General features: G+C 42.6%; 1 protein-coding gene across 7 annotated transcripts in view; it reads left to right on the forward strand.

Annotated features, from left to right (window-relative positions):
* LOC130872181 (serine/threonine-protein kinase Chk2) overlaps positions 1–23,795 on the forward strand; it is a 44,521-nt gene extending 20,726 nt beyond the window's left edge. The window contains exons 6-16 of one of the 7 annotated variants that reach the window (XR_009056893.1): positions 576–684; positions 2,855–2,908; positions 5,326–5,387; positions 8,199–8,295; positions 9,284–9,370; positions 10,044–10,207; positions 10,424–10,539; positions 11,318–11,409; positions 11,497–11,582; positions 21,224–21,304; positions 22,710–22,758. Coding sequence is in view for 5 of the 7 variants with exons in the window: in XM_057766031.1 (XP_057622014.1) it covers positions 576–684; positions 2,855–2,908; positions 5,326–5,387; positions 8,199–8,295; positions 9,284–9,370; positions 10,044–10,207; positions 10,424–10,539; positions 11,497–11,582; positions 21,224–21,304; positions 22,710–22,796 (943 nt within the window). In the remaining 2 variants the exon portion in view is untranslated. Of the gene's footprint in view, positions 1–575; positions 685–2,854; positions 2,909–5,325; positions 5,388–8,198; positions 8,296–9,283; positions 9,371–10,043; positions 10,208–10,423; positions 10,540–11,317; positions 11,410–11,496; positions 11,583–11,986; positions 12,243–15,965; positions 16,163–17,965; positions 18,012–21,223; positions 21,305–22,709 lie in introns of those variants that run through there. The other 6 variants (XR_009056892.1, XM_057766031.1, XM_057766033.1 and 3 more) reach the window with 6 other exon arrangements.
* Positions 23,796–25,765: the final 1,970 nt, after the last annotated feature.

Raw genomic sequence — 25,765 nt, forward strand, 5'->3', positions numbered from 1 at the left:
TTCTCTATTTTCTTAGTGTCTTTCTATGAAGTTCACAATCAAGGGCTATGATTAGATTGAAGTCACTCCAAGCTTAGTGTTGTTGGGGGCTTCACATCTACCTGTGCCCTTGCCAGTTTACTCTGGCGAAGTTTCAGTGTGTCCTTTGAACACATGGACAGTGAAAAAATGTTGCTTGGACAATATTTAGTTTCTTGTGTGTGTGTGTGTGTGTGTGTGTGTGCATGCGTGCACAAAAGACTGGAAGTTTATGTGCAACAGAAGACACAATGGGTGTTGGTCCTTAATCTTTTACCTTGAGGCTGGGTCTCTGTTTGCTGCTCTGTATGCTAGGAAGGCTGGCCTACAAGCTTTTGGGGGAGTTCTCTTGTTTCTGCCTCCAGTCTTCCTGGGTCACAGCCTGGGTCACAGATGTATGCTATGATGCCTGGTTTACATGGGTTCTGGATACTCAGATTGTCCACCTGAGCAGCTTTGTCAGTTCCATCTTTAATTTATTCTAGTCAAGGTAGATACCTGGTGGGTTTCATGATGAAAATCATCTGAAAAATCACTGTCTGTGTTTTTTCCATTAGTGGTGCTTGTGGGGAGGTAAAAATGGCTTTTGAGCGGAGAACTTGCAGGAAAGTAGCCATAAAGATCATCAGCAAACGGAAGTTTGCTCTCGGCTCGTCGAGAGAAGCAGTGAGTACCCGAGTTACTCGTGTTTATAGCTGCCTGGTCTTCACATTGCCTCTTAACTTCCTCAGGAACCCTGGAGCATGACTCAGTCTCAGGAAGACTGGGTAGCTGAGATGCAGTACTTTTTTTCTCCTTGGTTTTTCAAGACAGGGTTTTTCTGTGTGGCCCTGGCTGTCCTGGAACTCGCTTTGTAGACCAGGCTTGCCTCAAACCCCCAGAGAGCCGCCTGCCTCTGTTTCCTGAGTGTTGTGATCAATGGTGTATGACACCTCCTGGCTGTACTTTACTCTCAGCACTGATTTTGAAAGTATTTGTTAAAATGGCAACTCCTTATTAGCTGTGATGTATTATTTTGCCTCACTCTACTAGTTATGTGGTGATTCCTTTTTAGTCCAAAAAAAAACTTTTTTTTTTTTTTGAGATAGGGCTGTCTCACAGCCCCAGCTGGCCTTGAACTTATGGAGTGAGTCTGGTCTATGCTAGGCATATACTCCCATCTTGACAGAGGGAGCTTATTAATGCTCTTATTAATTAACCTTTAAATTATTTTTACTATTTGATGACAGCAAAGGAGAGTGACTGACTGTTTCCCTAGGCCCTGCTGATCCCATTTGCTATGAAAGGCTTCAGGTGTTTCTAAAGAGTCAGCTAGCCTCTGCCTGATGTGATTCAGTTCTGAGGTGTGAGCTGAACACTCTACACATGTTCTGGATATTATCAGACAGGTTTAAACAGATGTCACTGAGGAGCAGTGGTTCCGACTTCCTCATAATTTATGCAGATAAGAATTCGCTGCTTGGGGCTGGAGAAGATGGCTCAGTGGTTAAGACTACTGACTGCTCTTCTGGAGGTCCTGAGTTCAATTCCTAGTAACCACATGGTAGCTTAGCCATCTGTAATAAGATCTGATGCCCTCTTCTGGCCTGCAGGCATACATGCAGGCAGAACACTGCATACACAATAAATAAATAGATCTTTAAAAAAAAGAATTATCTGCTTGATTGTTGAGGTAATTCCCAATTCTTTGCTCTTTGGCAAATGGCAATGACTGAGTTTGTTACAGAAACACATTTAAAAAATAGTTATTTTCAAGACAGGGTTTCTCTTTGTAGTCCTGTCTTTCCTGAGACTTGCTCTGTAGCCCAGGCTGACCTCACACTCTGCCTCCTGAGTGCTGGGATCAAAGGTGTGTGCCACCACTGCCCAGCTTCGAAACATTTTTATCAAAGTCAGAGATTTATGAATGCCAGACAAGTACTGTGCCACTGAGATAACATTTCCAGTTCTCAGCTGCAGATTTTAGAATGTAAATTATTTTTATGTGACAGCTGTTTATCACTTTTCTGCCCACATTTACTGAATAAGTGAGCCAGATGTGTTGTGTTTCTGCACATATGCGATGCAGTAGTATAAAAGGTAGGACCCAATCACTCTTCCTGCCCAGCCAGCTGTTTCTGGCTTTAACATTCTTCACATTGTTTTTCCCTAGTTAATTTTATTCTTACATTGCAATAGGAATTTCCGGTCTGTGTTCACTTTGTTATAGACATGATTCTGGATTTGCCTCCTGTTTCGGGGGGAAAAGCATATCTACTAGATTGATTAAAAAGTTAGAACCAATCTTTACTTCTTAATTGTTCTCTTTCATTCATTATACTCTGGGACCTCTCAGTAGACCCTCCCACCCCAGCCCTGCAATGTAATAATGAGCGCAGGAGCTGAGAGGAAAAGGCTGGATTTAAAAATTTTAAATCTGGGGGGCTGGAGAGATAGCTCAGTGGTTAAGAGCACTGACTGTTCTTCCAGAGAACCTGGGTTCAATTTTCAACACTCACAGTTCACAGCTATCCATGCTCCCAGTTCCAGGGGGCTCAGCACCTGCACACAGATATTCAAGTTTTCAACTCGAACTTGTCCATACCGGGTTTCATGGTCTAAGTTAATGAAGACTGACCAGGTCTCTTACTCTCACACAGATGAATATGCATAAAAATAAAAAATAGAGAAAATATGTATTTAAAAATCTTTAATCTGAGCTTCTTGGACAAAATCCATTTTACATAAATATGTAATTTTGTGTCATCTGTATGAACAGAGGGTCTTTGCTTAAGATGAATACTAACCATTGCAATTATTATTATTATTAATGAACTGTAATGTTATCCTTTTTAAGGACATGGCTCCCAGTGTTGAAACTGAAATAGAAATTTTGAAAAAACTAAATCATGTAAGTATTGCTATCACTTATAGAAACTTGTCTCAAAATATGGGACATGTATATAGCATGTCTGTAGGAGGTTAGTGTTGACCTGGGCATGTGAACACACACGTGACCAAACTCTTTTTTTAACCTTGCAAGAGTTTTCCTTAAAGCTTGTGAAAATATAATCCTCTGTAAAGGCTCTATGACCTCATGATTCAATGCTCAGTATTTTTGATGAGATCTTGACCAAAATCTTACAGAGATTATTGATCATATTTGTAAAGAAAATGAAAGTTTTAGTGAGGTTAATCACATCTGAAAATTTGGCACTTTTATTTGGAGTATTTTATTTAAATCTATGGTGTGTGAGAGGTGAATGGAGTCCTGACACTTTATCTTGTCTCATTCCTTGGTGGGGAAGTCTGGTTGGGTATAAATGGTCCTCCTTTTTTCTCAGGATCAGTGTGTCTGTGGAAGACGAGAAGGGCTGTAGTGGGCTGGGCTGGTCCTGTCTTCCCTTTGCTAGTTCTTTCAGTGTCTTCATCGGTTTATGTGTCCCCGTAGGGACTGGAGTCAACTTGACCCAAATCTGGCTTATTCTCACTTTTAACCTCCAAACAGAAGAGTTTCTTTGTTCTCTCTTTCATCTCCTCACATCCCTCCGAGTACTTGAAGCTCTTTTTATTCTAAATTACCGCCGTTGACACAGGATCTCACTGCCTGTTTACAATTCAGTGGCCGAGCCTCTTACTTGGCTGTCCTCTGTTGGCTTTGCAGCTTCTTCCGTTCCTGCTCCCTCTTCCCTTTCCTTTTTCTTTCCTTCTGCCTTTTCTCCTCCTCACCTACCTCCTCTCCTGCTCTTTCATTTTATTCTTTTTTGTTGTAGTTGTTTGGAGACAGCCCTGCACTGCTGCCCTGGTTGGTCTGGGAATACTGTGCTCACATGACCCTTCCATCTCTGTCTCTTGAGTGAGTTTGTTTCTGTTCCTTGTAACAGGAACTGGCTAAATTGACTTGGCTGGGCTCTGATTCCTGGCTCAAGCAATCTTCCTGCTGCAGCCTGCTTTGCCAGTTTTATTTTGTTTTGTAAAACACATTCAGTGCTGGCAAAAAGGTTCAGAGGTTTAAGGCACTTGCTACTAAGTCTGACAATCTTAGTTGGAACCTAGGAACCACAGGAGGAAGGAGAAAATCAGCTCTCACAAGTTCTCCCCTGATCTCCACTCATGCTTGCTCTGTGGCATGCATAGATATAGATAGACACATGCAATTAAATAAACAAACAAGCAAACCAATCCATACATCCCATCTCCCTAAATATTTTACTGGTTATTTTGATCCTTTTTAAAGCGGAAGTCTCGCCTTAGCACTCATCAGTGTTTCCAAGGTCTTACATGCTGCGAGGCAGTGGGGCCTCCACTGCCTGTCTTCTAACAGTTTACTGCAGGAAGGCCCCCTGGATACAGAGCAGCAGTTATGATGAGACTTGCTCTGATGGAAGAATACTATAGTGAGTTTCACCACCCTCTTAATCTCAAACCTGGACGTAGTATAGGCTGTCCGGTTCTCACATGATCACAATCCTTTATTCTGATTGATACTCACCCAGTCTGGTTCTTATCCCTATCACTGAACTTGACTGTCAATTGTAAGCACAATAGGTGTGCTTTCTAAGTGGAAAATCATAAGTGTGCATTCTAGAGTATCTAAACCTGTTCTTCCCTGCCTGCTGTGTTCTCTGTCCCCTGTGCTGATACTCGGTCATAATCTGGAGGCCGTACTTGGAAGGTCTTATACAATGGGGAAGATCTAATCATGAAAGTTTCCTTCCATTGTCCATGCTTCCAGTCCTGGAGCTGTATGGGTCTGGTGTCTGGTAATATAATTGGGCTTCCTCCCTAGCTTTCTTCTTTGTTGTTGAGAAAAAGGTCTCATATTGCAGGCTGGCCTTGAACTTGTTTTATAGCTGAGGTTGGCCTTGAGTTCTTGATTTTCCTTCCTTGCCCTCCTAAGTGCTAGAATTACAAATTAGCTTCATGGTCTCTGGTTGTATGTCTGGTTCTCCTTCACTCTTGTGCTAGGATTGGATTTCAGGTCTCAGACCTGCTGTGAAAATTCCCCACCAGCATTCTGCTGCTGGCTTATGCATGGTCCTTGTCAGGTTGCTTGAGTCCTGTTCTGGACAAATGAAGAAGGCTGCGAGGACCTGCTGTCACTCTTAGGTAGGCTCATGTGCACACATGAATTTCCCCTTGCTGATTGATACTGAGTGTTCTCTCTGAAGGGTCAGAAACATTTCTTCTGCCTTCTCCTGTACTTGACATAAAAACATCCTCAGATAAGAGTCCAGTGCCTGGTCTTTGTCCTCCTGAGACCTCAGTTTCTGGGCCTTGAGGTTTCCTTTGTGGAGTGTCTCACTTCTCTCTTCTTCTCTGTTTTAGCCATGCATCATCCAGATTAAAGATGTTTTTGATGCAGAAGATTATTACATTGTTCTGGAGTTGTAAGTAGTAACTTTGTTTTCTTCTGTTTTGTTTTGGTTTTGGTTTTTTTGAGACAGGGTTTCTCTGTGTAGCTTTGGAACCTGTCCTGGAACTTGTTCTGTAGACCAGGCTGGCCTCAAACTCATAGAGTCCTGAGATTGGAGTCAAGTGTCATTGCTGCCTAGCAAGTAGTAATAATATCTTAAATTTGTGTTTCTGTGTAAGTCTATAAGCCAGCAAAGAATTGAATACAGACCTGCCTTTGTCATGCTGGGGCTCTTAAAGGGGATGTGTTAGTGGGGTCACTGCGTGTGTGTGTGTGTGTGTGTGTGTGTGTGTGTGTGTGTGTGTGTGTAAATTCTAAAGCCCTTCTAACGACAGGTATGAAGGGATTGAGACCTTGTATCTGAGGCCTGAGATTGAGCTTTGTTTTGTACAGGACAAGCTGATTGCCCTTGGAAGGAATTCATTTCACCTCCCTGACTCTCATTTTCTGAGTGTTGAATTGAATAACAATTGTACTCTAGCTTGTAGACTTCTTAAAAGGATTAAATGATTTAAGGGTTGGGAAGCCCTTCAGGATACTGACAGATGTGCACATTCAACATGAGTCCAATTTATCATTACTCTGAAGATATCTGCCTGTGTGGACTGTTCTTGAGAACCGTGAGCCCTGGCTACGTGGTGGCTCTTGAATGTCTTTTCATATCTTCAAATTTTTTGTCTTTCCTGGAGGTGGCCTGCTGCATGTCTGTTCTTGTATAAACTTGTGTGTTTCTGGGAGCAGCTTTTGGGCCAGACAGGAAATGCTGTGCTCATAGTTCCTATGAGGAGTGGCCATTAAGATTATGATTGGGAGGGCACGATGTCTCATTGAATAAAAGCACCTACTGCCAAGTTTGAGGACCTGAGTCTGATCTGTAAGACCCAAATGCTGAAAAGAGAGAACTGATTCTTGTAAGTTGTCCTTTGACCTTTACGTTTAAGACATGTCGCACATGTGCTTTACACACACCCCCCCCAGCAATAGTGTGTGTGTGTGTGTGTGTGTGCCCATTATTTATAGAAAGGCTGGAAACATGGCTCAGTGGTTAAGAACACTGATTGCTCTTCCAGAAGCTTTGGGTTCAATTCTTAGCACCTGCACGAGTTCAGGTAACATACTAATAATAGTAGTAACAATATAATCAACAGTTGCTGCTGCTTGTTAAAGCCTTGCTGTGCGCCCAGTATTGCTGTCGGCGTTTCCCTTGAATGGACTTATCTATCCTTCATAACGCTCCTACAGGTTCCAGTGGGTTACTGCTTCACTGTTGACGTTTCCTCATTGAACATCTGCACTGTGCCATGCTTTTTACCTGCATCAGTAGTTCTGCTCTGTGGGTGGACTCAAACCTAGGGTCTTGCACATGGTAGGCAAGGGCCCTCCCTACATTCTCAGCCCTCACTTAGCACTTTTTTTTTTTTTTGAAGTGGAGTCTCATGTAGCCCACTTTGGTATTAAATTCTTTGTGTAGCTCAGGATCTCCTTGAATATACCAGCCTCTTTTTTCTGAGTACTGGGCTTATAGATAATGTACCACCAATTATGTCTTTATTTGACATCAGTTATTATAGGTAGGATTAAAGTTGTGGGCCACCACCACCCTGCTGGAACCAGACTTTTGAAAGTCCCTAAAGAAGTCATGCTATTCCACTTTTTCTTCTTTTCTAGCTGGGGCATCTGACTGTGGATGAGGCTTTTAATAGCTCATTCATTTGTTAGAAGATTTATTTTGTATTACTTTTAAGTTTGTGTGTCTGTGTCTGTACACATGACTGCCAGTGCTTGGAGAGGTCAGAGGTGGGCTTTGTTTCCCTGGAGCTGGAGTTGCAGGCACTTGTGAGTTAGGCACGGGTGTTGGGAGGTGAGTGAATGAGGGCGTGACCTCTCCAAGGTATGGTTGAGGAGAAGGTTTTTATTGTCAGAATAAGGGAGAGCACAGCGAAAGGCATCTGGAAGAGTCCAGAGCTGAGAGAGAAGTAGCATAATAAACCAGGCTATGGGGCTGGAGAGATGGCTCAGTGGTTAAGAGCACTGTCTGCTCTTCCAGAGGTCCTGAGTTCAATTCCCAGCAACCACATGGTGGCTCCAAACCATCTGTAAAGAGATCTGGCACCCTTCTCTGGCGTGTGGCAGAAAGTTGTATACATAATAAATAAATCTTTAAAAATAAATAAAGAAAGAAAGAAATAAATAAGCCAGGCTATGAGAGAAGAGAGAAATGAAGAGGAGAGAGGAACAGGAAAGAGCAAGGAGGAGGGCCAAGAGAACCAAGAGAGCACATGGCCCAAAAGGCAGCGAAGTTATGGAAGCCCAGAAGCTGCAGAAGTTTAGGGGAGGGGATAGGTTGAGAAGAGCTGAGGGGAGCCTTGGGGTCTCAGTGAGCCTTAACAACTGAGCCATTTCTCTCAGCCTTCTGTTTGTTTGTTTGTTTGTTTTGAGGCATGGTATCCTGTATCTCTAGCTAGCCTGGGGCTTACTATATAGATCATAACAGGGTGGCCTTGAATTCTACCTGAGTGCTGGAATTAAAGTTGTGTCCTACAACGCCCAGTCAAGTGCATTAATTTTAAAAGTTATGTGAAGACTGGATAAAAGTGGCCTCTGCTTTAGTGCTAGAGTTCCAGGCCAGGGCCTTTCACTTGTGAGGCATGCGCTCATTTGCGCGCTCTCTCTCTCTCTCTCTCTCTCTCATGCACACACGCACCCCGTTTTGCTGAGCTAGATGAGTTTGTTTCTTTTGTGCTGTGCCTCCATGAGTGAAGGTTTCTCTTTATTTCTGTTTCAGGATGGAAGGTGGAGAGCTCTTCGACCGGGTGGTGAGCAAACGCCTGAAGGAAGCAACCTGCAAGCTCTATTTCTACCAGATGCTTTTGGCTGTACAGGTGAGAGAAGCCCTCTTGTGGTACGCAAGGCCATCCTCTAGGAGAAAATGCCTGCCCCCGTGACTCAGATGATCGAATGCTGCTGGGAGTGTGAGAGACAGTAAGGAAGAGAACTAAAGAAATGACCTGGTGCCATAGCCTGGAATCCTGGCTACTTGGGGAGGTTAAGGCAGGAGTCTCGTTCAAATCTAGCTTAGGCAATTTAGAGAGAACTTGTTTCAAAATGAAACACTTCAGAGGTAGAGTGCTTGCCTACCACGGACAAAGTCATCTCAGAAAAACAAAATCCATATAACCCCATCTATGTTTTTGACTTGGAGGGCCTTCTGGAGGGGCATTGATTTTTGCACCTACCTGATCCCTGTGGCAATGTCTTGGTTTTCAAGGTGTAAAGATAGGATTGAAAGCAAAGCTGACTGAGCAGTTGGGATAATTTGTTCTTCTGCGGTCCGATAATGTGTTCTTTATGAATAGCATCCCATGAAATCCAGTGCACCGGTAATGGGTGGGTGTCAGGGAATGTGCTCGTGCTTTGTCCCATATTTTGTGGTGGTGATTACTTCCCATGGTTTGATAAGTTGGTCAGTGTCTCTCTCCCTCCTTCTTCCCCCATCTCTGTCCTCTAACTTTTAACTCTCTCCTCTGCTGACAAGGTCTCTCTCTGTGGCCCTAGTTGTCATAGAATCCATGCTGGCCTTTAGCTTCAAAGCCAGGCAGTGGTGCAGCACAGCTTTAGTCCCAGCACTTTGGAGGCAGAGGCAGGTAGATTTCTGTGAGTTCAAGGCCAGCCTGGTCTACAAAGCAAGTTCTAGGACAGACAAGGCTACACATAGAGAAAACCTGCTGAAGCCTTACTCCAGCTCTGACTTTAAGGAGTGAGCTGACATTTAATACAGCTTGGGCTCACCCCGGCTAGGAGTTAGGTATTGGTCACCGTCTTCACATATGTTTGGTATGAACCAATGGTCCTGCCTCTCTTTTTGGACAGTACCTTCATGAAAATGGGATTATACATCGGGACCTAAAGCCAGAGAATGTTCTTTTGTCTTCTCAAGAAGAGGACTGCCTTATCAAGGTGGGAACTTTTCATTCTCTCTGTTGCCACCGCTGTATATTTCTTTTCAAAACTGTCCTTTAATTTACATAAGAAAATAGGAATATCTAAAGGTTGAGAATCTGAACTTCCCATACTTAACAGTTATTGTTGAGATCACACCATATTCTACCAATCTAATGAACACTTATTGAGTTCTGTGTATACAAGCCACTTCTGTGTTCAGAGAGAAGGGTCTGAATGGACCCTTAAGTCATGGATCCCGCCTTCTCAGCCTAACCTCACTTTAGAATCTCTTGTTACAATTAGTAGACAAAAACTAACAAGAAGACCCCAAAACTCAAGGGTGAGAACAGGTGCATTTCTCCCCATTCCCCAAGCTTTCCAGATGTTCCATCGTGTAGTTTAATTTAAGGGTCTTGGGTCTAAAAAATATGCCTAAGTGTTAAGAGTCTAATGTGTTTGTGGCCGGGCTTATGCAGTTTTTGTTAAGGTTATAATGATGGAAAAATCTTGGTTCTCAGGTTCCTGGGCCCAGGGATTTTCTTTTAAGCAAAATTAAATGCTTTGCAAAGACATGAAATTGTACATTTTGGGTTAATGGAGGGTGTGTGACTAATAACCAATCCATGTTTCTTGGGAATGATTGGCTGTGTTCGTGTTGTGATTTTGTTTGTTTCCTTTATAATTTTAGATCACTGATTTTGGACAGTCCAAGATTTTGGGGGAGACATCACTGATGAGAACTTTATGTGGTACGCCCACTTATCTGGCTCCTGAGGTTCTTGTCTCCAATGGGACTGCTGGGTACAGCCGTGCGGTAGACTGCTGGAGCTTAGGAGTTATTCTTTTCATCTGGTAGGAAACATTTTCTGTTTCACAGTCTAGTTGGATGAGGGCAGATGGAAGCTGTACCTATGTCTGGGTAGAGAGCTTCTGTTTGATTTTGGTCGTTTTTAAATCATTGATTCAAGGAAAAATTGATTTTTCTCAATGCTGAAAAGACCTGTGTATCCAAATGGCACTAAGAATGCCAGTTGATCTTTTTCCCTTTTTTTCTCTGCCAATATTAAGCCTTAGTGGGTATCCGCCTTTCTCTGAGCATAAGACTCAAGTGTCACTGAAGGATCAAATCACCAGTGGAAAATACAACTTTATTCCTGAAGTCTGGACAGATGTTTCAGAGAAGGGTATGGACACAAAAGAGTTTTACTAAATGTGGGTGTTTTTTTGGTGGGAGTTTCTTCTCAAACTCCGTGGTTTTTTCTCCTGTCTGTTTTGTTCCATTGCTTTGCACCATTTGAAGGGAAGAAGATATTATTAAGAGCCTGGGCTTTTGAGACTGAGATGGAGTCCTAAGTCTGCTATTTGTTAGTTTTGTGACCTTAGGCAAGATATTTAACTTTTTTGGTTCTCCATTTTCTTTATTTGTAAATAGGTGATCAATAACCCTGACATTAAAGATTTTGTGTGAGGTTTAATATAATATACACAAGGGCCTGCTATCCATTCAAGAGTGCAAGATAACTTTTAATAACAAACATTTCTTAGAGTAAGAAGAATGGAAAAGTTTAATATCGTCAGTTAGCTGTATTTTATAATTTAAAAGTGCACCTTTGCAACTCTCTGGAGAAAAAGGTGAAGACTAAGTGTCCAATAGTATAACCTAGGTGATAGTGTTAAATATCAGGGAATCCAGAAAGAATATTGCTGCAGCATGCAAGCTAGGCTTTGGCAGTTGCTGGCCTGTGGGTTGGGCTTTGTTTTTACATGCCTAGAGAGAACTACTCTCTGGTCTCACCATCAAGCAATGGGATACAGAGTTGGTGCATCCTGAGTATCTCATAACTGGGTAGAAGTTCAGTTTTAATTAGCCTAAACTCGATTACAGCAGCAGGAAAGGAAAGAAGAAGCCAAAAAATTGTGATGTCCCAGCAGGGAGTAATGGGATATATTCTTATCCACAAGGTTCCAGTTCTCTGCATTCAGAGAGGAAGGAGCTTGAAGAGCTCTCTCCACCAAATCGGCTGACTTCTTGCTGCTCTCCTCTCTGGCTGATGGTCTGTAGTTCTGATATAGTTTAAAAACACAGGTGAAATGTATTCATTTTTTTTCATTATGATTTTCCCAATTCTCTGCTTTCTTAGCTCTGGACCTTGTCAAGAAACTGTTGGTTGTGGATCCAAAATCTAGGTTTACCACTGAGGAAGCCTTGAATCATCCATGGCTACAGGTGGGTGTGTGAGGCAATGCATGTTTGCCTAAAATTAAGAGGAGCCTTGAACTGCGTGAGGTGAGGCTGAGGGTTACACAGTTTCTGTTGTTGGATTCATTTATGTAAGTGTTTTCAATTTGATTGTAGGTATAGTGTGTGTGTAAATGTTTTTAATCAGGATCCACATGTGGAGGAGGGAAAGAAGGAGGAAGAGATGAGGGGAGGGAGGGACAATGGATTTGTGTGTGTGTTTGGGATGTCAACTCCTTCCTTGCAACTCATGCATAGCTCCTGGATGAACAAGCTCACTTCATGTTAGGTTCTGGCTCCATTTGGCTGCCCTGACATTGCAGCATAATCCTTTGAGAGCTTCGTCTTCCTCACTGCCCAGCTGTCTCCTTTTTCTGCCCCTCCTCTACCAGGTGGAGTGAGCTGGGCTGTGTTCCAGCCATTTTTCACCTTCAATCAAGAAATCTGGGGCAGGTCCAGGAAGGCAGTCTCCCTGAGGGAACCCAGTCACTTCCTGAGCCAGGTGGTTATGTTTTAAAGGGTCTCACTCTTGTTCCTAGTGAGCCAGCATGCCCTTAGTGCAGGCTGTCACCTGCACCCTTTTAGTTTGCGTGATGTCTGTGTTCACACATCCCTGTCGCCGTGAGATTTTTGTGCCAAGCTCATTCAAAGCTGCTGTCAGAGCATCTATGACTTTGGGAGATTAATTGCTGGCTTGGAGTTAATTAACTGGAGTATCCAGCAGTATCTACCAGTATTTTGGTAGATGTGATTCTGCTGCTCAGCTTTGCCACACTTTGCTGTGAACTCCTTATGGCTTCTGTTTGGTCTTGGGTGACGTTACCTTCCATGGTTCTCTGTTCCCGGGACACCTTGAAAAAACAAGTGTCCCTGTTAGTCTTCTGGGACTCTGGAAGATTGTCCACTTTCTCACTTGTAATTCTCCACACCTAAGTTTTGATCAGACCTGCTCAAGTTGAGAACAACAAATCCTTAAAAGAAGGACGGTGGCTGGGGTCTGGGGGGATGGTTCACCAGGCCCAGCAACCAAACCTGGGGACCTGAGTTTGATCCCCAGTACACATGGTGGAAGGAGAGAACTGACTACTGAAATTGTCTTCTGACTCCACACACGTGCACATATATAAATAAGCAAAAAATGCAATAAAATATTAAGAAAAAGGAGGAAGATGGGGAGGGGAGGAAAAAGAACAGATAGATGTGTTTTGGATCTTGCGCTGGAAACATTTTCCTCCTAGAATAAATCTGTCAGATGATTTAGTGTTTGCTAGATCACACAGATCTGAAAACAGCAAGGGCCTTGGAGACCAGGAGTTTGGAGACAAAGGTGTCATTACATGTGGGGATTTAACTTTGATGAAAAAGAGAAACCCATTCCTTGGCTCCTTTCACATGCTTTAATAGGGGGGCAGCTTCTGGGATCCAAATGGAGGCAGACACACTGTGTTTGCTTTCTGTGTTATCATTCAAATAGTTAGGCCTAGCAACAAGGGTTTGTATTTGTCTGAGATGCATGAGTCAGCGTAGCCCATTTTGTTTGTACTTCTGTCTCAAAAGAAATCTGTTATGCACAAGCAAGAAAACATGAAGCTTGGCTCTGCCCCAATCTTTTTTTTTTAATTGATATTTATTGAGCTCTACATTTTTCCCTGCTCCCCTCCCTGCCTTTCCCCTCTGCACTTCAACCCTCCCCAAAGGACCCCACACTTCCAATTTACTCAGGAGATCTTGTCTTTTTCTACTTTATACTTCCCATGTAGATACTATGTAAGTCTCTCTTAGTGTCCTCATTGTTGTCTAAGTTCTCTGGGATTGTGGTTTGTAGACTGGCTTTTTTTGCTTTATGTTTAAAAACCTATGAGTGAGTATATGTGATAATTGTCTTTCTGTGTCTGCGTTACCTCACTCAAAATAATGTTTTCTAGATCCATCCAATTTCCTGCAAAATTCAAGCTGTCGTTATTTTTTTCTGCTGTGTAATACTCCATTGTGTAAATGTACCACATTTTCCATATTCTCTCTTCGATTAAAGGGCATTTAGGTTGTTTCCAGGTTCAAAGCTGCTATGAACATAGTTGAGCACATGTCCTTGTGGCACGATTGAGCATCCTTTGGATATATACCCAAAAGTGGTATTACTGGATCTTGAGGAAGGTTGTTTCCTAATTTTCTGAGAAATCGCCACACTGACATCCAAAGGGGTTTTACCAGCTTGCATTCCCACCAGCAATGCAGAAGTGTTTCCTTTTCCCCACAACCTCTCCAGCCTAAGTTGTCATCAGTGTTTTTTATCTTGGCCATTTTTATAGGTGTAGATGGAATCTCAGAATTGTTTTGATTTGCATTTCTCTGATGACTAAAGATTTGAACATTTCCTTAAGTGTCTTTCAGCCATTTTAGATTCCTCTGTTGAGAGTTCTCTGTTTAGGTCTGTACTCCATTTTTTTTTTATTGGATTATGTGTTCTTTTGGTGTCCAATTTCTTAAGTTCTTTGTATATTTTGGAGATCAGACCTCTGTCTGATGTGGGGTTAGTGAAGATCTTTTCCCATTCTGTAGGCTGTCATTTTGTCTTGTTGATCGTGTCTTTTGCTTTACAGAAACTTTTCAGTTTCAGGAGGTCTCATTTATTGTTTTTGTCAGTGTCTGTACTGCTGGGGTTATATTTAGCATGTGGTCTCCTGTACCAATGTGTTCAAATGTACTTCCCACTTTCTCTTCTATAAGGTTCAGTGTGACTGGCTTTATGTTGAGGTCTTTAATCCATTTGGACTTGAGTTTTGTGTATGGTGATAGATATGGGTATATTTTCATTCTTCTACATGTTGATATTCAGTTATGCCAGCACCACTTGTTAAATATGCTTTCTTTTTTCCATTTGATATTTTTTACTTCTTTATCAAAAATCAGGTGTTCGAAGATATGTGGATTGATATCCGGGTGTTCTATTTGGTTCTCCTGTCTGTTCTTTTTGTTTGTTTGTTTTGGTTTTTCGAGACAGGGTTTCTCTGTGGTTTTGGAGCTTGTCCTGGAACTAGCTCTGTAGACCAGGCTGGTCTCGAACTCACAGAGATCCGCCTGCCTCTGCCTCCCGAGTGCTGGGATTAAAGGCGTGCGCCACCACCGCCTGGCCTTCCTGTCTGTTCTTATGCCAATACCAGGCTGTTTTTAGTAGAGTTTGAAGTCAGGGATTGTGATGCCTCCAGAAGTTCTTTTATTGTACAGGATTGTTTTTCTGTCCCAATCTTATGTGAAGATACTTCTAAGCATTTTGCTTGGAATAGCATTGTAGGCACTGGATGAGGAGGGCGAGGGCACAAATGGGCTATCTAAACATCTGCTAATGATGATAAGCTTGAACTTGGCGGGGGAAGTCATGGTTTTGGGGACTCTGAATTCTTTCTCTGCTTTGTCATTAGCTGTATCCAATTGGGGGATATTCTTCATACTTCCTATTTCAGTTTTTTTTGTTTTGTTTTGTTTTTTGAGACAGGGTTTCTTTGTAGCTTTGTAGCTAGTTCTGGAACTTGTTCTGTAGACCATGCAGGTCTTAAATTTACAGAAATCCACCTGCCTCTGCCTCCTGAGTGCTGGTATTAAAGGTGTGCACCACCACTGCCCAGCACACAGAATAAAACAGAAGAGTCCTTCCTACTTGCCTTTGAGGGATATTGTGACTTAATGTATGTTGACTTCTCACAGATTTACAGATAAATCTTGCCACTTGTGCTAATGTTGAGATTCTTTTTCAACTTATTGTTGACTGATAGCTTGTGAATATGATGCACATAGCCTCGGGTCATTCTGGTCACACCAAACAATGTCTAGAAGGACATTTATGTTAATTAGCTTTCTGTTACTGTAACACATTACAGGAGAGAAATCAACTTATAAAGAGAAGTTTATTTTGACTAAGTTTTGGGGCTTTAGTCCATGACTAATGTGAGAAAAGAGAGAAAGAAGCTCTGAGGAAATGGCTCAGTGGATGAGGTGCTTGTCCTACACAAACGAGGATCCGAGAGGTTGGGGGTGCAGATTTCTCTGAAGCTCACAGTCCAGTCAGCTTGACTGTGCACAGTGGTGGCAACAAGAGACTCTTTAAGTTCTTAAACAAGAGAAAAGATGAGGACTAACATCCAAGGCATATATAGCATGTCTGAGGAAGACCTGGTAAGATTTGCTTTAATTATGGATATATGTGTGAGGGTATGTGTTGGTGGAGAGTGCTTGTTTGTTTCCCGGGCTCCCAGACCCGAAATAATCACAGAAACTATATTATTTGCAATATTGTTTGGCCAATAGCTTAAGCATATTTCTACCTCGCTTTTCCATTTTAAATTAACCCATTTCTATTATTTTATATTTTACCAGGAGGCTTGTTGTTTACTGGCAAAGTTCCGGTGTGTTTGCCTCTTGCAGTGGCTACATGGCATCTCAGTGACTCTGCTTTCTTTCCTCCTCTATCTGCTTGGAATTCTTGCCTTGCTCTATTCTGCTAAGGCATTGGCCAATACAGCTTTATTCATTAAGCAATAGTTCACAGCTTACAGAGGATAATCCCTCATGAGGTATGTGTAAATGGAGACTTCACTTTGTTTTCCTCCTGCCCAGATTCAAGTAATCACACAAAATCTATATTAATTACAACACTGTTTGGCTGATGTCTCAGGCGTAATTTAACTAGCTCTTATGCCTTAAATTAATCTATGTATTTCTATTAATCTATGTATGATTGTGGTCTACCTGTAAGGTTCCGGCATCTTTCTCCTTCAACAGATGCATGGCATCTACCTGACTCTGCCTTCTTTTTCCCTGCAATCAGTTTACTTTTTTCGTCTAGCTCCATTCTGGCCTTCCATAGGCCAAAGCAGCTTTTTTATTAACCAGTGGTAATAAAATATATTCCTAGTATACAGAGGGGAATCCCACATCAGCTCTTCATTTCTGTCTAAATGAAAAACAAGGTTTTAACTTTAACATAGTAAAATTACATATATACTTTTTTTGTTTTGTTTTGTTTTTGTTTTTGTTTTTGTTTTTCGAGACAGGGTTTCTCTGTGGTTTTGGAGCCTGTCCTGGAACTAGCTCTTGTAGACCAGGCTGGTCTCGAACTCACAGAGATCCGCCTGCCTCTGCCTCCCGAGTGCTGGGATTAAAGGCGTGTGCCACCACCGCCCAGCACATATATACTTTATATATATATAAACGTAAAACAGTTATCAATCAAGAATTATAGTTATAATATTTCTAATATCTAATTTATATTTTATTATAACTAAGGAAAACTATAACTATCTGTCTTTAACTCCATCAAAGACCCACAAGGATATATTACCTAAGTAAACAGGAAGTAACCTTGTAAGCAACTTCCAAAACTCTATTAACAGAGACATCTCGTCGCCTGGACAGTCATCCAAAGTTCTTCTGTAACAGTGGAGCATCCATCTTCAACCTATAGGCCCACCCATAGCATACAGCAGACTTTTCCATGAATTTGGGAATTTGAAACAATGTCCCATCTATATTGATTGTCAGTTACTTTCCTCTGTGTCCTACAGACTATCTGGCAGTTTCTTCTGTGACACAGGAATTCTGAAGGACTACCCCACCTTTTTCAGTCCGTCAAAGCTCACTGGTTCCTTTCCTGTGGGTCCTGAATGTCCTGTTTACACAGCATACTGTCAAGCAGTCCAAGCAAGAGTAGCTTATTGCTCAAATGGCTAATCTTGCCACAAAGATAGCAAAGTCCATAAGGAGTTTCTTCAGTGCCCAGCGTCTCTGAAGTAAATTGGTACTCCCAGGAGCAGTTGTGTCTCATTGTCATGAAAATCCCTAAATTAACAAAACATTTCAAATGCCACATTTTGTAGGTCTTTGGCATGTTGAAGATTATCTGTTTAACTGAAATATATCTCTATATATCTAGAAAACCTAACATAATTAAAAATTTAACTATTATACGTGACTATTAATCTGTATCTCTTAACTATACATTACACTTTAAATGAGCTGTACAAAACAAGAACAGAAATACATAAACACAGTTCAACCAAATCAACCTTCAATTTGTTTCAATAGACCAAGATCCATACTAATGCAAAGTATTAATTTCTATATCATTTCTCCCCACCCCTTTTTTTAGAAAGATGTTGACTGTGACCATTTAACCATTTATAATTAACCCCCTTTAAATGAAAAGAAACATAAACGATCATGGTGGGAATTTGGGTGTAATTTTTTCCAAACGGCTTTGTCGCGCCCCTCGACCAGCAAGGAAGATGCAACACCGGAGCTCTTCTTGCAGCAGTTTTATTCAGGACTTTATTCACAGCAATCTTTCCCCTTCTCTTTCTCTCTCTCTCTCTCTCCAGGCAAACCTCTCCCAGCCCTTAAATAGGCACAGGCCGCCAACCCCGGATTGCCACCTGGGCACTGTCCATAGGTCCATGTATATGCAAGCAGCTGACGATCATTGCGTGATAATAGCATAAATCAGGCCTTAGCCATAAGGAGTTGATTTTTACAGAGAGCACTCGCTTTCAGGATCGCGGAGGGCGGAAGCCAGCACCATCAGGTGCGGCTCCACGCAGCTCTCTACACTGCTTTTTGCTGTTTGTTAGGTGAAGTATTTTTAGAGTTTATGGAGACCTTTTAGGGAGTCTCTATAATACTATAAATACTATAATACTATAAATGACCCAGACTCTGTATTTTCCATCTTTATGTGTTTTTTTTTACTCTATTACTTTTTAGTATTTATTATTTTTACTCCTTTAATCTATGACTGTACTCTTCTCTCTCTCTCCTAAGTCCAAGTACATTTATCCAACACTGACCTATTTAGAGGTCTTTTTTTTGTGTCTGAATTTGTCTTTATTGTGTATCTATAATTCTGTTCTGACTAGGAACTCCTCTTAAAATGCTAAGCTATGTGGCTAGGACTAACACTGCTGCTTTGCCTGTTGATTTCACCTAGTCCAACATGACATAGGCATGTTCATCGCCAGCCCTGCAAGCCATGCTTATCACCCCAGCTCCAGGGATGCAGCGGGTCTTTGTCATCATTAAGCAATTTATAGCACGCTGCTCACAAACCCCATTTAAGTGCTCTGTAGCAGAAACTCTTGAAAGAGCCAGAGCCATGTAGCTAGCATAAACCACACAGTTTTTCCTGCTAATGCTGAGTCAGGAAGCCTTCTCTTAAAGGAGCCTTGCCTCTGTTCACCACCAGCAAACAGAGCCTATCTGAAAATATGTGGCTACCAAAAGCTCCAATTGACTCCCATTTCTGTGGTTCTAGAAGACCTTTCTTGAAAGGTTTTTTGGCTTTATGTGGATGTACGTTGCCCTACATTGGGCATCATTATGTAAACAGAGACTGCGGTTTGTTTCCCGGCTGCCCAGACCCAAATAATTACACAGAAACTATAATTACAACACTGTTTGGCCAATGACCCAGGTGTATTTCTATCTAGCTCTTACATCTTAAATTAACCCATCTCTATTAATCTGTTTATCACTATGAGGCTGTGGCCTACTGGTAAGGTTCTGGCATCTTTCTCCTTCAGGAGTTACAATTTTTCTACCTAACTTCACCTTCTTTTCTCCTGTATTCACTTTGGTTTTCTGGCATAGCTCTATACTGGCCTGCCATAGGCCAAAGCAGCTTTTTTATTAACCAATGGTTATTAAACATATTAATAGGGGAAATCCCAATCAGGTATGTGTACACGTGAGTGCCCAGCCTGTACACACACCCACACCTGAACGGCTCCATATCCTTCCATAGTGTTCTTGTCGGGTGCCAAGCGTTTAATACATAGGGCTTGGGGCACTTATCTAAATAACAGTGGCGTTCCAGTGGTTTTTCTGTTTACTCATTCGCTCCTTCAGAGCACAGGTAATGTATTCATATTTCAAACACTGTTAGGTGCCTTGCTGTACAGAGCAGTGCAGTACATAGTGGTAGGTGCACTTCAGGGGTGATTCTGCATTAAATCCTAAGGCCACAGAGAATGTACTTACAAGGTTGGGACTGTCAAGACAGGTACTATGTGAGCCACCCAGAGTAACTAGTAAGACAGGGATGGCAGGAAGCGCTGCTTCCCGTTAGTAGATAGAGAGGAGCTCATTATTTGTCCTTCGGTACTGGGAATTTCCCATCTCCACAGAACTGCTCATTTTGGAAGCATTTCATCCTAGATACCGTAATAGAGATAGAAAAATGTTGTGAGAAAATACCCAGGGCTTTGAAATCTGGGTCTGTGTTCTGTGTGTTCCATTTCTGTCCTGCTCTGGTCTCTCTGTTCCTGTGATAAATACCAACTAAACCAACTTAGAGAGGAAAGGGTGTATTTCATTTTACACTTTACATCACAGTCTGTCGCTGAGTCAGTCCGGGCAGAAACTCAAGGCAGAATCCTGAAGGTAGGAAGTGAAGCAGAGACTGTAGAGGAGTGGTTTACTGGCTTGCTCTGTGGCTTGCTAGCTGACGTTCTCGTATAACCTAGGACCACCTGCCTAGGGGTGGCACCACCTACAGTAGGCTTCTTTTTTTGCCTCCCATCTCACTCATTATTGAAGAAAATGCCCTACGTAAATGCCCACAGGTTAATCTTACTGAGGCCATTCTTCAATTGAATCCACTCTTCCAAGATGACCCTAGTGTGTGTGGCACTGACAAAGTCTAACTGGAGCTCATCCTGTCAATCAGAATGGCTTCAGATATACAAGCCACTTGCCTCCTGAGTGCTTACATCAAAGGAATCCCAGCACAGCCGATGAAGGCAGATTCTGTGATTCAAGGCCTGTCTGCTTTACATAGTGAGTCCAGGCCAGCCACGGCTACATAGTGAGGCTGTATGGTTTTGTGCGTGTTTGAGTGCAGTGCCTGAGGAGTACAGAGAGAGTAGACCCTCTGGTATTGGAATTATAGGGGTTGATATGGGTGCTATGATCCAAACTCATGTCTTCCTTTGAGCATCTCTCCAGTCTCCACCTGGAACCCATCTTTCCATTGATAGATTTCGTTTTATGTTTCTGAAAATGGGAGGCAGTGCCAGGCTACCTGTCAAGGCTTCTACATGCCAGGCCTCCCTCAAACCCTGCGGGATTTTACCTTTAGGGAGTTGGGAGCAAATTATGCACACGGGGAAACGAGTTCTCTTTTCTATGCCACCGCGTTCCACATCTCCAGTGATTGGTCCTGTTTATTACTATAAGATGTGGGCTTGAGGTTTGTAGCTTAAGGTACTGCTATCAATTTGCTTGACACTTCCTGTGTGAATTTCCTAGGTAATTGGTGGTATTTGTAGCAGGAAGGATTTGTTTCTGTGGCGACTCAAGGTGGCACACTGTCAACTACTCAGGGTTTAGGGTTAGTTCTGAACCATAGCTGGGGCTCTGCCTCTCTGGTTAACTCTGAGCCCATGACCCTTGAGTTTGATTTAGCCAATTCTTACTAAGCACTGACCATTCTGAGAAAGGAGGGTGGACAGTCATAGTCCCTTCATGAGAAGACTTCAGCAAATGCATGCGGCTTGCTTTTAGGATGGCAGCCTTGGGCTGTCACCCCAGGGGCGTGCTTTCCCTCATATGTAGCCTGCCTTTGCTTTTTGATCTCTTCACAGGATGAGTGCATGAAGAGAAAATTTCAGGATCTACTGGCTCAGGAAAAGAATTTGATGGCCCTCCCCCTGACTCCCGCCCAGGTATTTTGATGACTGTACTGTAGCCTAGAATTAAACCTCTGATGAGCAACTCGGATGACTGAAGATTCTGTGCAGTGGCAGGTGCTTAATGACAGGCTTGGTAACACACACATATAATCTCAGCACTTAGGAGATGGAGGCAGGACATTCAATCTGAACAGAGGCAGGGGAATTGGGAGTCATGGATCAGTTTGGTCTACATAGTGGTACTCTACCTTACAAGTATAGTATAGTAGATACTTATTTTTTACTTGCTGGCCATACTTGGGGTTGAACCTGGGGCATATGCTGTTTAAGCAAACCTTCCAGCCCAAGCCAGTGTCTCTATTCTTTGTTTAATTATGTTCCTGCAACTCTGGAAGATTTAATAATGCAGGTTGTGTTGAATGGATTGGAGTAGCAGATTTTCATGGCAAGGTGGAATACCCTGTTAGAAAAATGTAAAACTTGAGCAAGCAGTCTATGATGGTTTTTTCTCTCTCTCTCTCCTCTCTCCTCTCTCCTCTCTCTCTCTCTCTCTCTCTCTCTCTCTCTCTCTCTCTCTCTCTCTCTCGGTTAGTGAGTAAGATAATGAGTTTTATTGTTGTGATTTCTTGATTGCAGTTTCATTCTTTTAAAGTTCTTTGTAAGATAAACTAGTATGCTTAATTTATTTCTGTCCCGTTTTGCTTTGGTCAATGATCTTGCTCCTTTTTTCCTTGCTATTTTTTTCTGGTTTTATAAATAGGAAAATAAATTATGACAGAAAAGATTGTTGTTCCCATGAAACAGCAAAGCTTGTGACTGAGAGAGATTAGGTCCCCTCTGCACATTGTGCTGGGGGTCGAGCAGGACTCAGTGCGTGGCAAGCCCCCTTTAACACACGTCAGGGGATGATGACTGAGAGAAGCTGTTGGTGCTCCTGCTGTCTGTGTTTAGATGTTCTTCAGCTTACAAGTGCTCACATCCTGGGGGAACTCAGTCTTCAGGTGGAGGCATTTTAAATAAAAGCTTCCTTTAATAATTCCAATCTCTGTGGCACAATAGTGTGTGAAGCTCTCCTGGTACTCCTAACCCCTTGCTTGGCTGGGAGCTCTGACTGCCTTAAATCATGCTTGACCTAGAATTTTGCTAGAGAGAGGAGAGATCCAAATTTGAACTTGATTTTGTATCACTGTAAGGCAAAAAATAAAAAAAAAAAACACAAACAACAAACGAAAAATAAAAAACTGAACATAAATTAGCAGTTAGAGATAGATAAGCATCTTGATTCCAGAGGTGTATTAGGAGGATTCAGTTGTCATGACCACTAGTGATTCTTGATCTTCACCATTTCCCGTGAAATGCCCCCAGTTCACCGCTATGAGGAGTTTTGATAGGAGCCATGCTTTTCTTTTGAACATTTCTCCCTTTGCTTTATTTCAAGCCTTCCAGTCGAAAGCGGCCCCTGGAACAGGAAGTGGAAGATGTTGAGAGCACAAAGTACCGGGCCGTATGTGATGAACTGGTTTGAACTTAAATGGTGGCGCATGCCTTTAAATCCCAGCACTGGGGAGCCAGAGGCAGGTGGATCACTGTGAGTCTGATGCCAGCCTGGTCTACAGAGCAAGTTCCAAGACAACCAGGGCTGTTACACAGAGAAATCCTGTCTCATAAAACCAAAAAGGAAAAAAAAAAGGAAGAAATGTGCTTTTTTTCATACTGTTGTTGTCTTTTCCACCGAAAAAAGTCTTTTTTTTTTTTAATTTTTTTTTATTTTTAAGGCTATGTATTTTAATGGTGAGAATAACTGCTTTTCCATCATGATACTATTATGTATCATGGAGTCCCCCCATAACCAACTAGGAGACCGAATCCTGTATATAAAAGCAAAGAGCTTTTATTCTTACACAAGTTTGCAAACTTGGGCTCTCCATGTGTCTATCATATTGGAGTAGTTGGAGAGTTGGCTTAGTTAGGGTTGGTTTTTCATAGTAGCAAAGTTCGGGGTGAGGGATTTCTAAGGTTCAGGACCCCTGCTTGGCTGACATTTGTCCTGGTGAAAAGCAGTGGGTGTGTGCTGGCAGATGTTCCTATCTACAACTGTTGGAACTTTGGGAATTTCTTTGGATGGTCTGTTCCTGGGTGGTGCCTGGGTGTTCTCAGTTTGTGGTCTTTTTCATAACCTTGTATTGTCTCAGGGTAAACTCCTGAGACTCGGGCCTCTATTGAGCTTGTCATGACTGCCTCCTATAATACACAATTAAAACTGTGGGAAAACAAAACAACAACAGAAAAACTTTGTGGAAATTGGCCTCTGGACTTATACTTCACAAATAGCACTTTAGAAGAATACCTTTTTCTTTAAAAAAGAATTTTAGGTGGGCTATGTGGAAAGATAGTTTAGTGTTTGCGAGCACCCCTGTAGAGTACTCAAGTTAGGTTATTGACATCCATGTAACTACAGTTCCAGGGAACCTGATACCCTCTTCTGGCTTCTGTGGCTACCCCCCCCCCATGTTCATGCACACAGACACACATAAACATTAAAGAAAATATTCTAAAATAATGTTAAAAGTTGTTGTGTTTTTTATATGGGTCTTCACCTTGACTAATGTCACATGTCTGGCTTCTCAAGACATCACTCTGGTTTTAGTTTGTTCAAGCTGAATAGAAAGTCTAAAGGTGCCTTAGAAAGTCTCAATCCTGCAGGGTGGTGACTACATATCTCTGAGTTCAAGGTCAGCCTGGTCTAGAGAGCAAGTTCCGGACAGCCAGAGCTACACAGAGAAACCCTGTCACTACTACTATCCACTACCAAAAGTCTAAGTCCCTTACAAAGGAAAGGGCGTGGTGATGTTGGGTGGTTGTAGTGGCTGCCAGGGAGCCTATGTGGGGACAGGCATGTTGCTCCTAGTGTTGTGAGCTTATGTGGTGGCAGGCATGTTGCTCCTAGTGTTGTGAGCCCATGGGGTAGCAGGCATGTTGCTCCTAGTGTTGTGAGCCCATGTGGTAGCAGGCATGTTGCTCCTAGTGTTGTGAGCCCATGTGGTAGCAGGCATGTTGTTCCTAGTGTTGTGAGCCCATGTGGTGGCAGGCATGTTGTTCCTAGTGTTGTGAGCCCATGTGGTAGCAGGCATGTTGTTCCTAGTGTTATTTATGAGCCCATGTGGTAGCAGGCATGTTGTTCCTAGTGTTGTGAGCCCATGTGGTAGCAGGCATGTTGTTCCTAGTGTTGCGTAGCAGGCATGTTGCTCCTAGTGTTGTGAGCCAGTTTGGAATTCATATCAGCCTTCTACAATCTATCCCTGTGAGAAGCAGAAACAGCAAGTTAGTGAGTTCAAGGGCAGCCTGAGCTGTATAGTGAGACTCTTGTCTCAAAAACAAATGAAATAAAAAAGTTATCCTCAGATCTATATAGTTTACATCTCTGAACTCTTGGGCTTCATTGAGATATTAATTTTTTCCCAAAATTTTAAGAAGTTGATTGAGGGGAAACAAGCTCCACTAGGAGCAGAAGCCAGAAGCAAATCCAGCCCTGGGAGCCAAGCCAGTCCTGGGACACTGGCAGACCAGGATTGAGCCAACGACCTGACTCAGAGTCAGCCAGTCTGCGATCTCCATCAGACCTGGAGTGGAACTGAACCAGTTATCTAAGACACTGAACAAGCTCCACCAGGAGCAGAAGCAAGGAACAAACCCAGTCCCAGGACACGGGCTGATCAGGACTGAGCCAGCGACCAGATCCAGAGTTAGTGATCTCTACCACAACAAGTCCAACTCCAAGCAAGGAACTTCTGCAGGAGGATATGCAGACCAAGATTTACAGAAACAGATCAAAGCCAGTAGCCTAGGTCAAGGTAGGCCTGAGACAGCAAACTTCAAGGGAGCAGACCAAAGCACAGGAGCACTGAGCTACCTCCCGGATCAGGAATAACCAGCAGGGTAACTAGAACTGTGACACTGACTGTACCACGAGGAACAACCATCTGAGCTTTGGATTCATTGGCACCTAGAAGATTAGTCAATAGAATCTCAGACAGACCCAACCACACCTATAAGAGGAAAAGATTAGTAGAAAAGTTAAGATCACATGCTACACCACAAAGAGCAACACAATACCAGTAAAACCCTACAAAAGCAAGACCTGAACAACCAAATATGGATGAACCAGAAGAAAATGATCTAAAAATTAACCTCAAGAGAATGTTTGAAATTCTTAAATATGGAATGAGAAATTCTCTTTAAAAAAATGTGTAGGGGAAGCCCCAGCCAATCACCTTACTTATAGGGTGGGGCCGAGTCGCCCTTTGGGAGTTCCGTTTGTTGACTTTCTAGCAAGCGCCAGGAAAAATCGAGTTGCTGCAGATGCTCAGTGACTCAGAAGCTCAGCTGCTTCTGCCGCTGTAGTTGGGCAGAGCAGACCGGCAAGGAGCTGTGCTGACAAGGTACAATCTGCGTGGGGGGGTGCGCTGTCTCCCAGTGGTCACCACCCGTGAGGCT

This window comes from Chionomys nivalis, chromosome 3 (assembly GCF_950005125.1).
Source record: "Chionomys nivalis chromosome 3, mChiNiv1.1, whole genome shotgun sequence".
NCBI classification, from domain to species: domain Eukaryota; kingdom Metazoa; phylum Chordata; class Mammalia; order Rodentia; family Cricetidae; genus Chionomys; species Chionomys nivalis.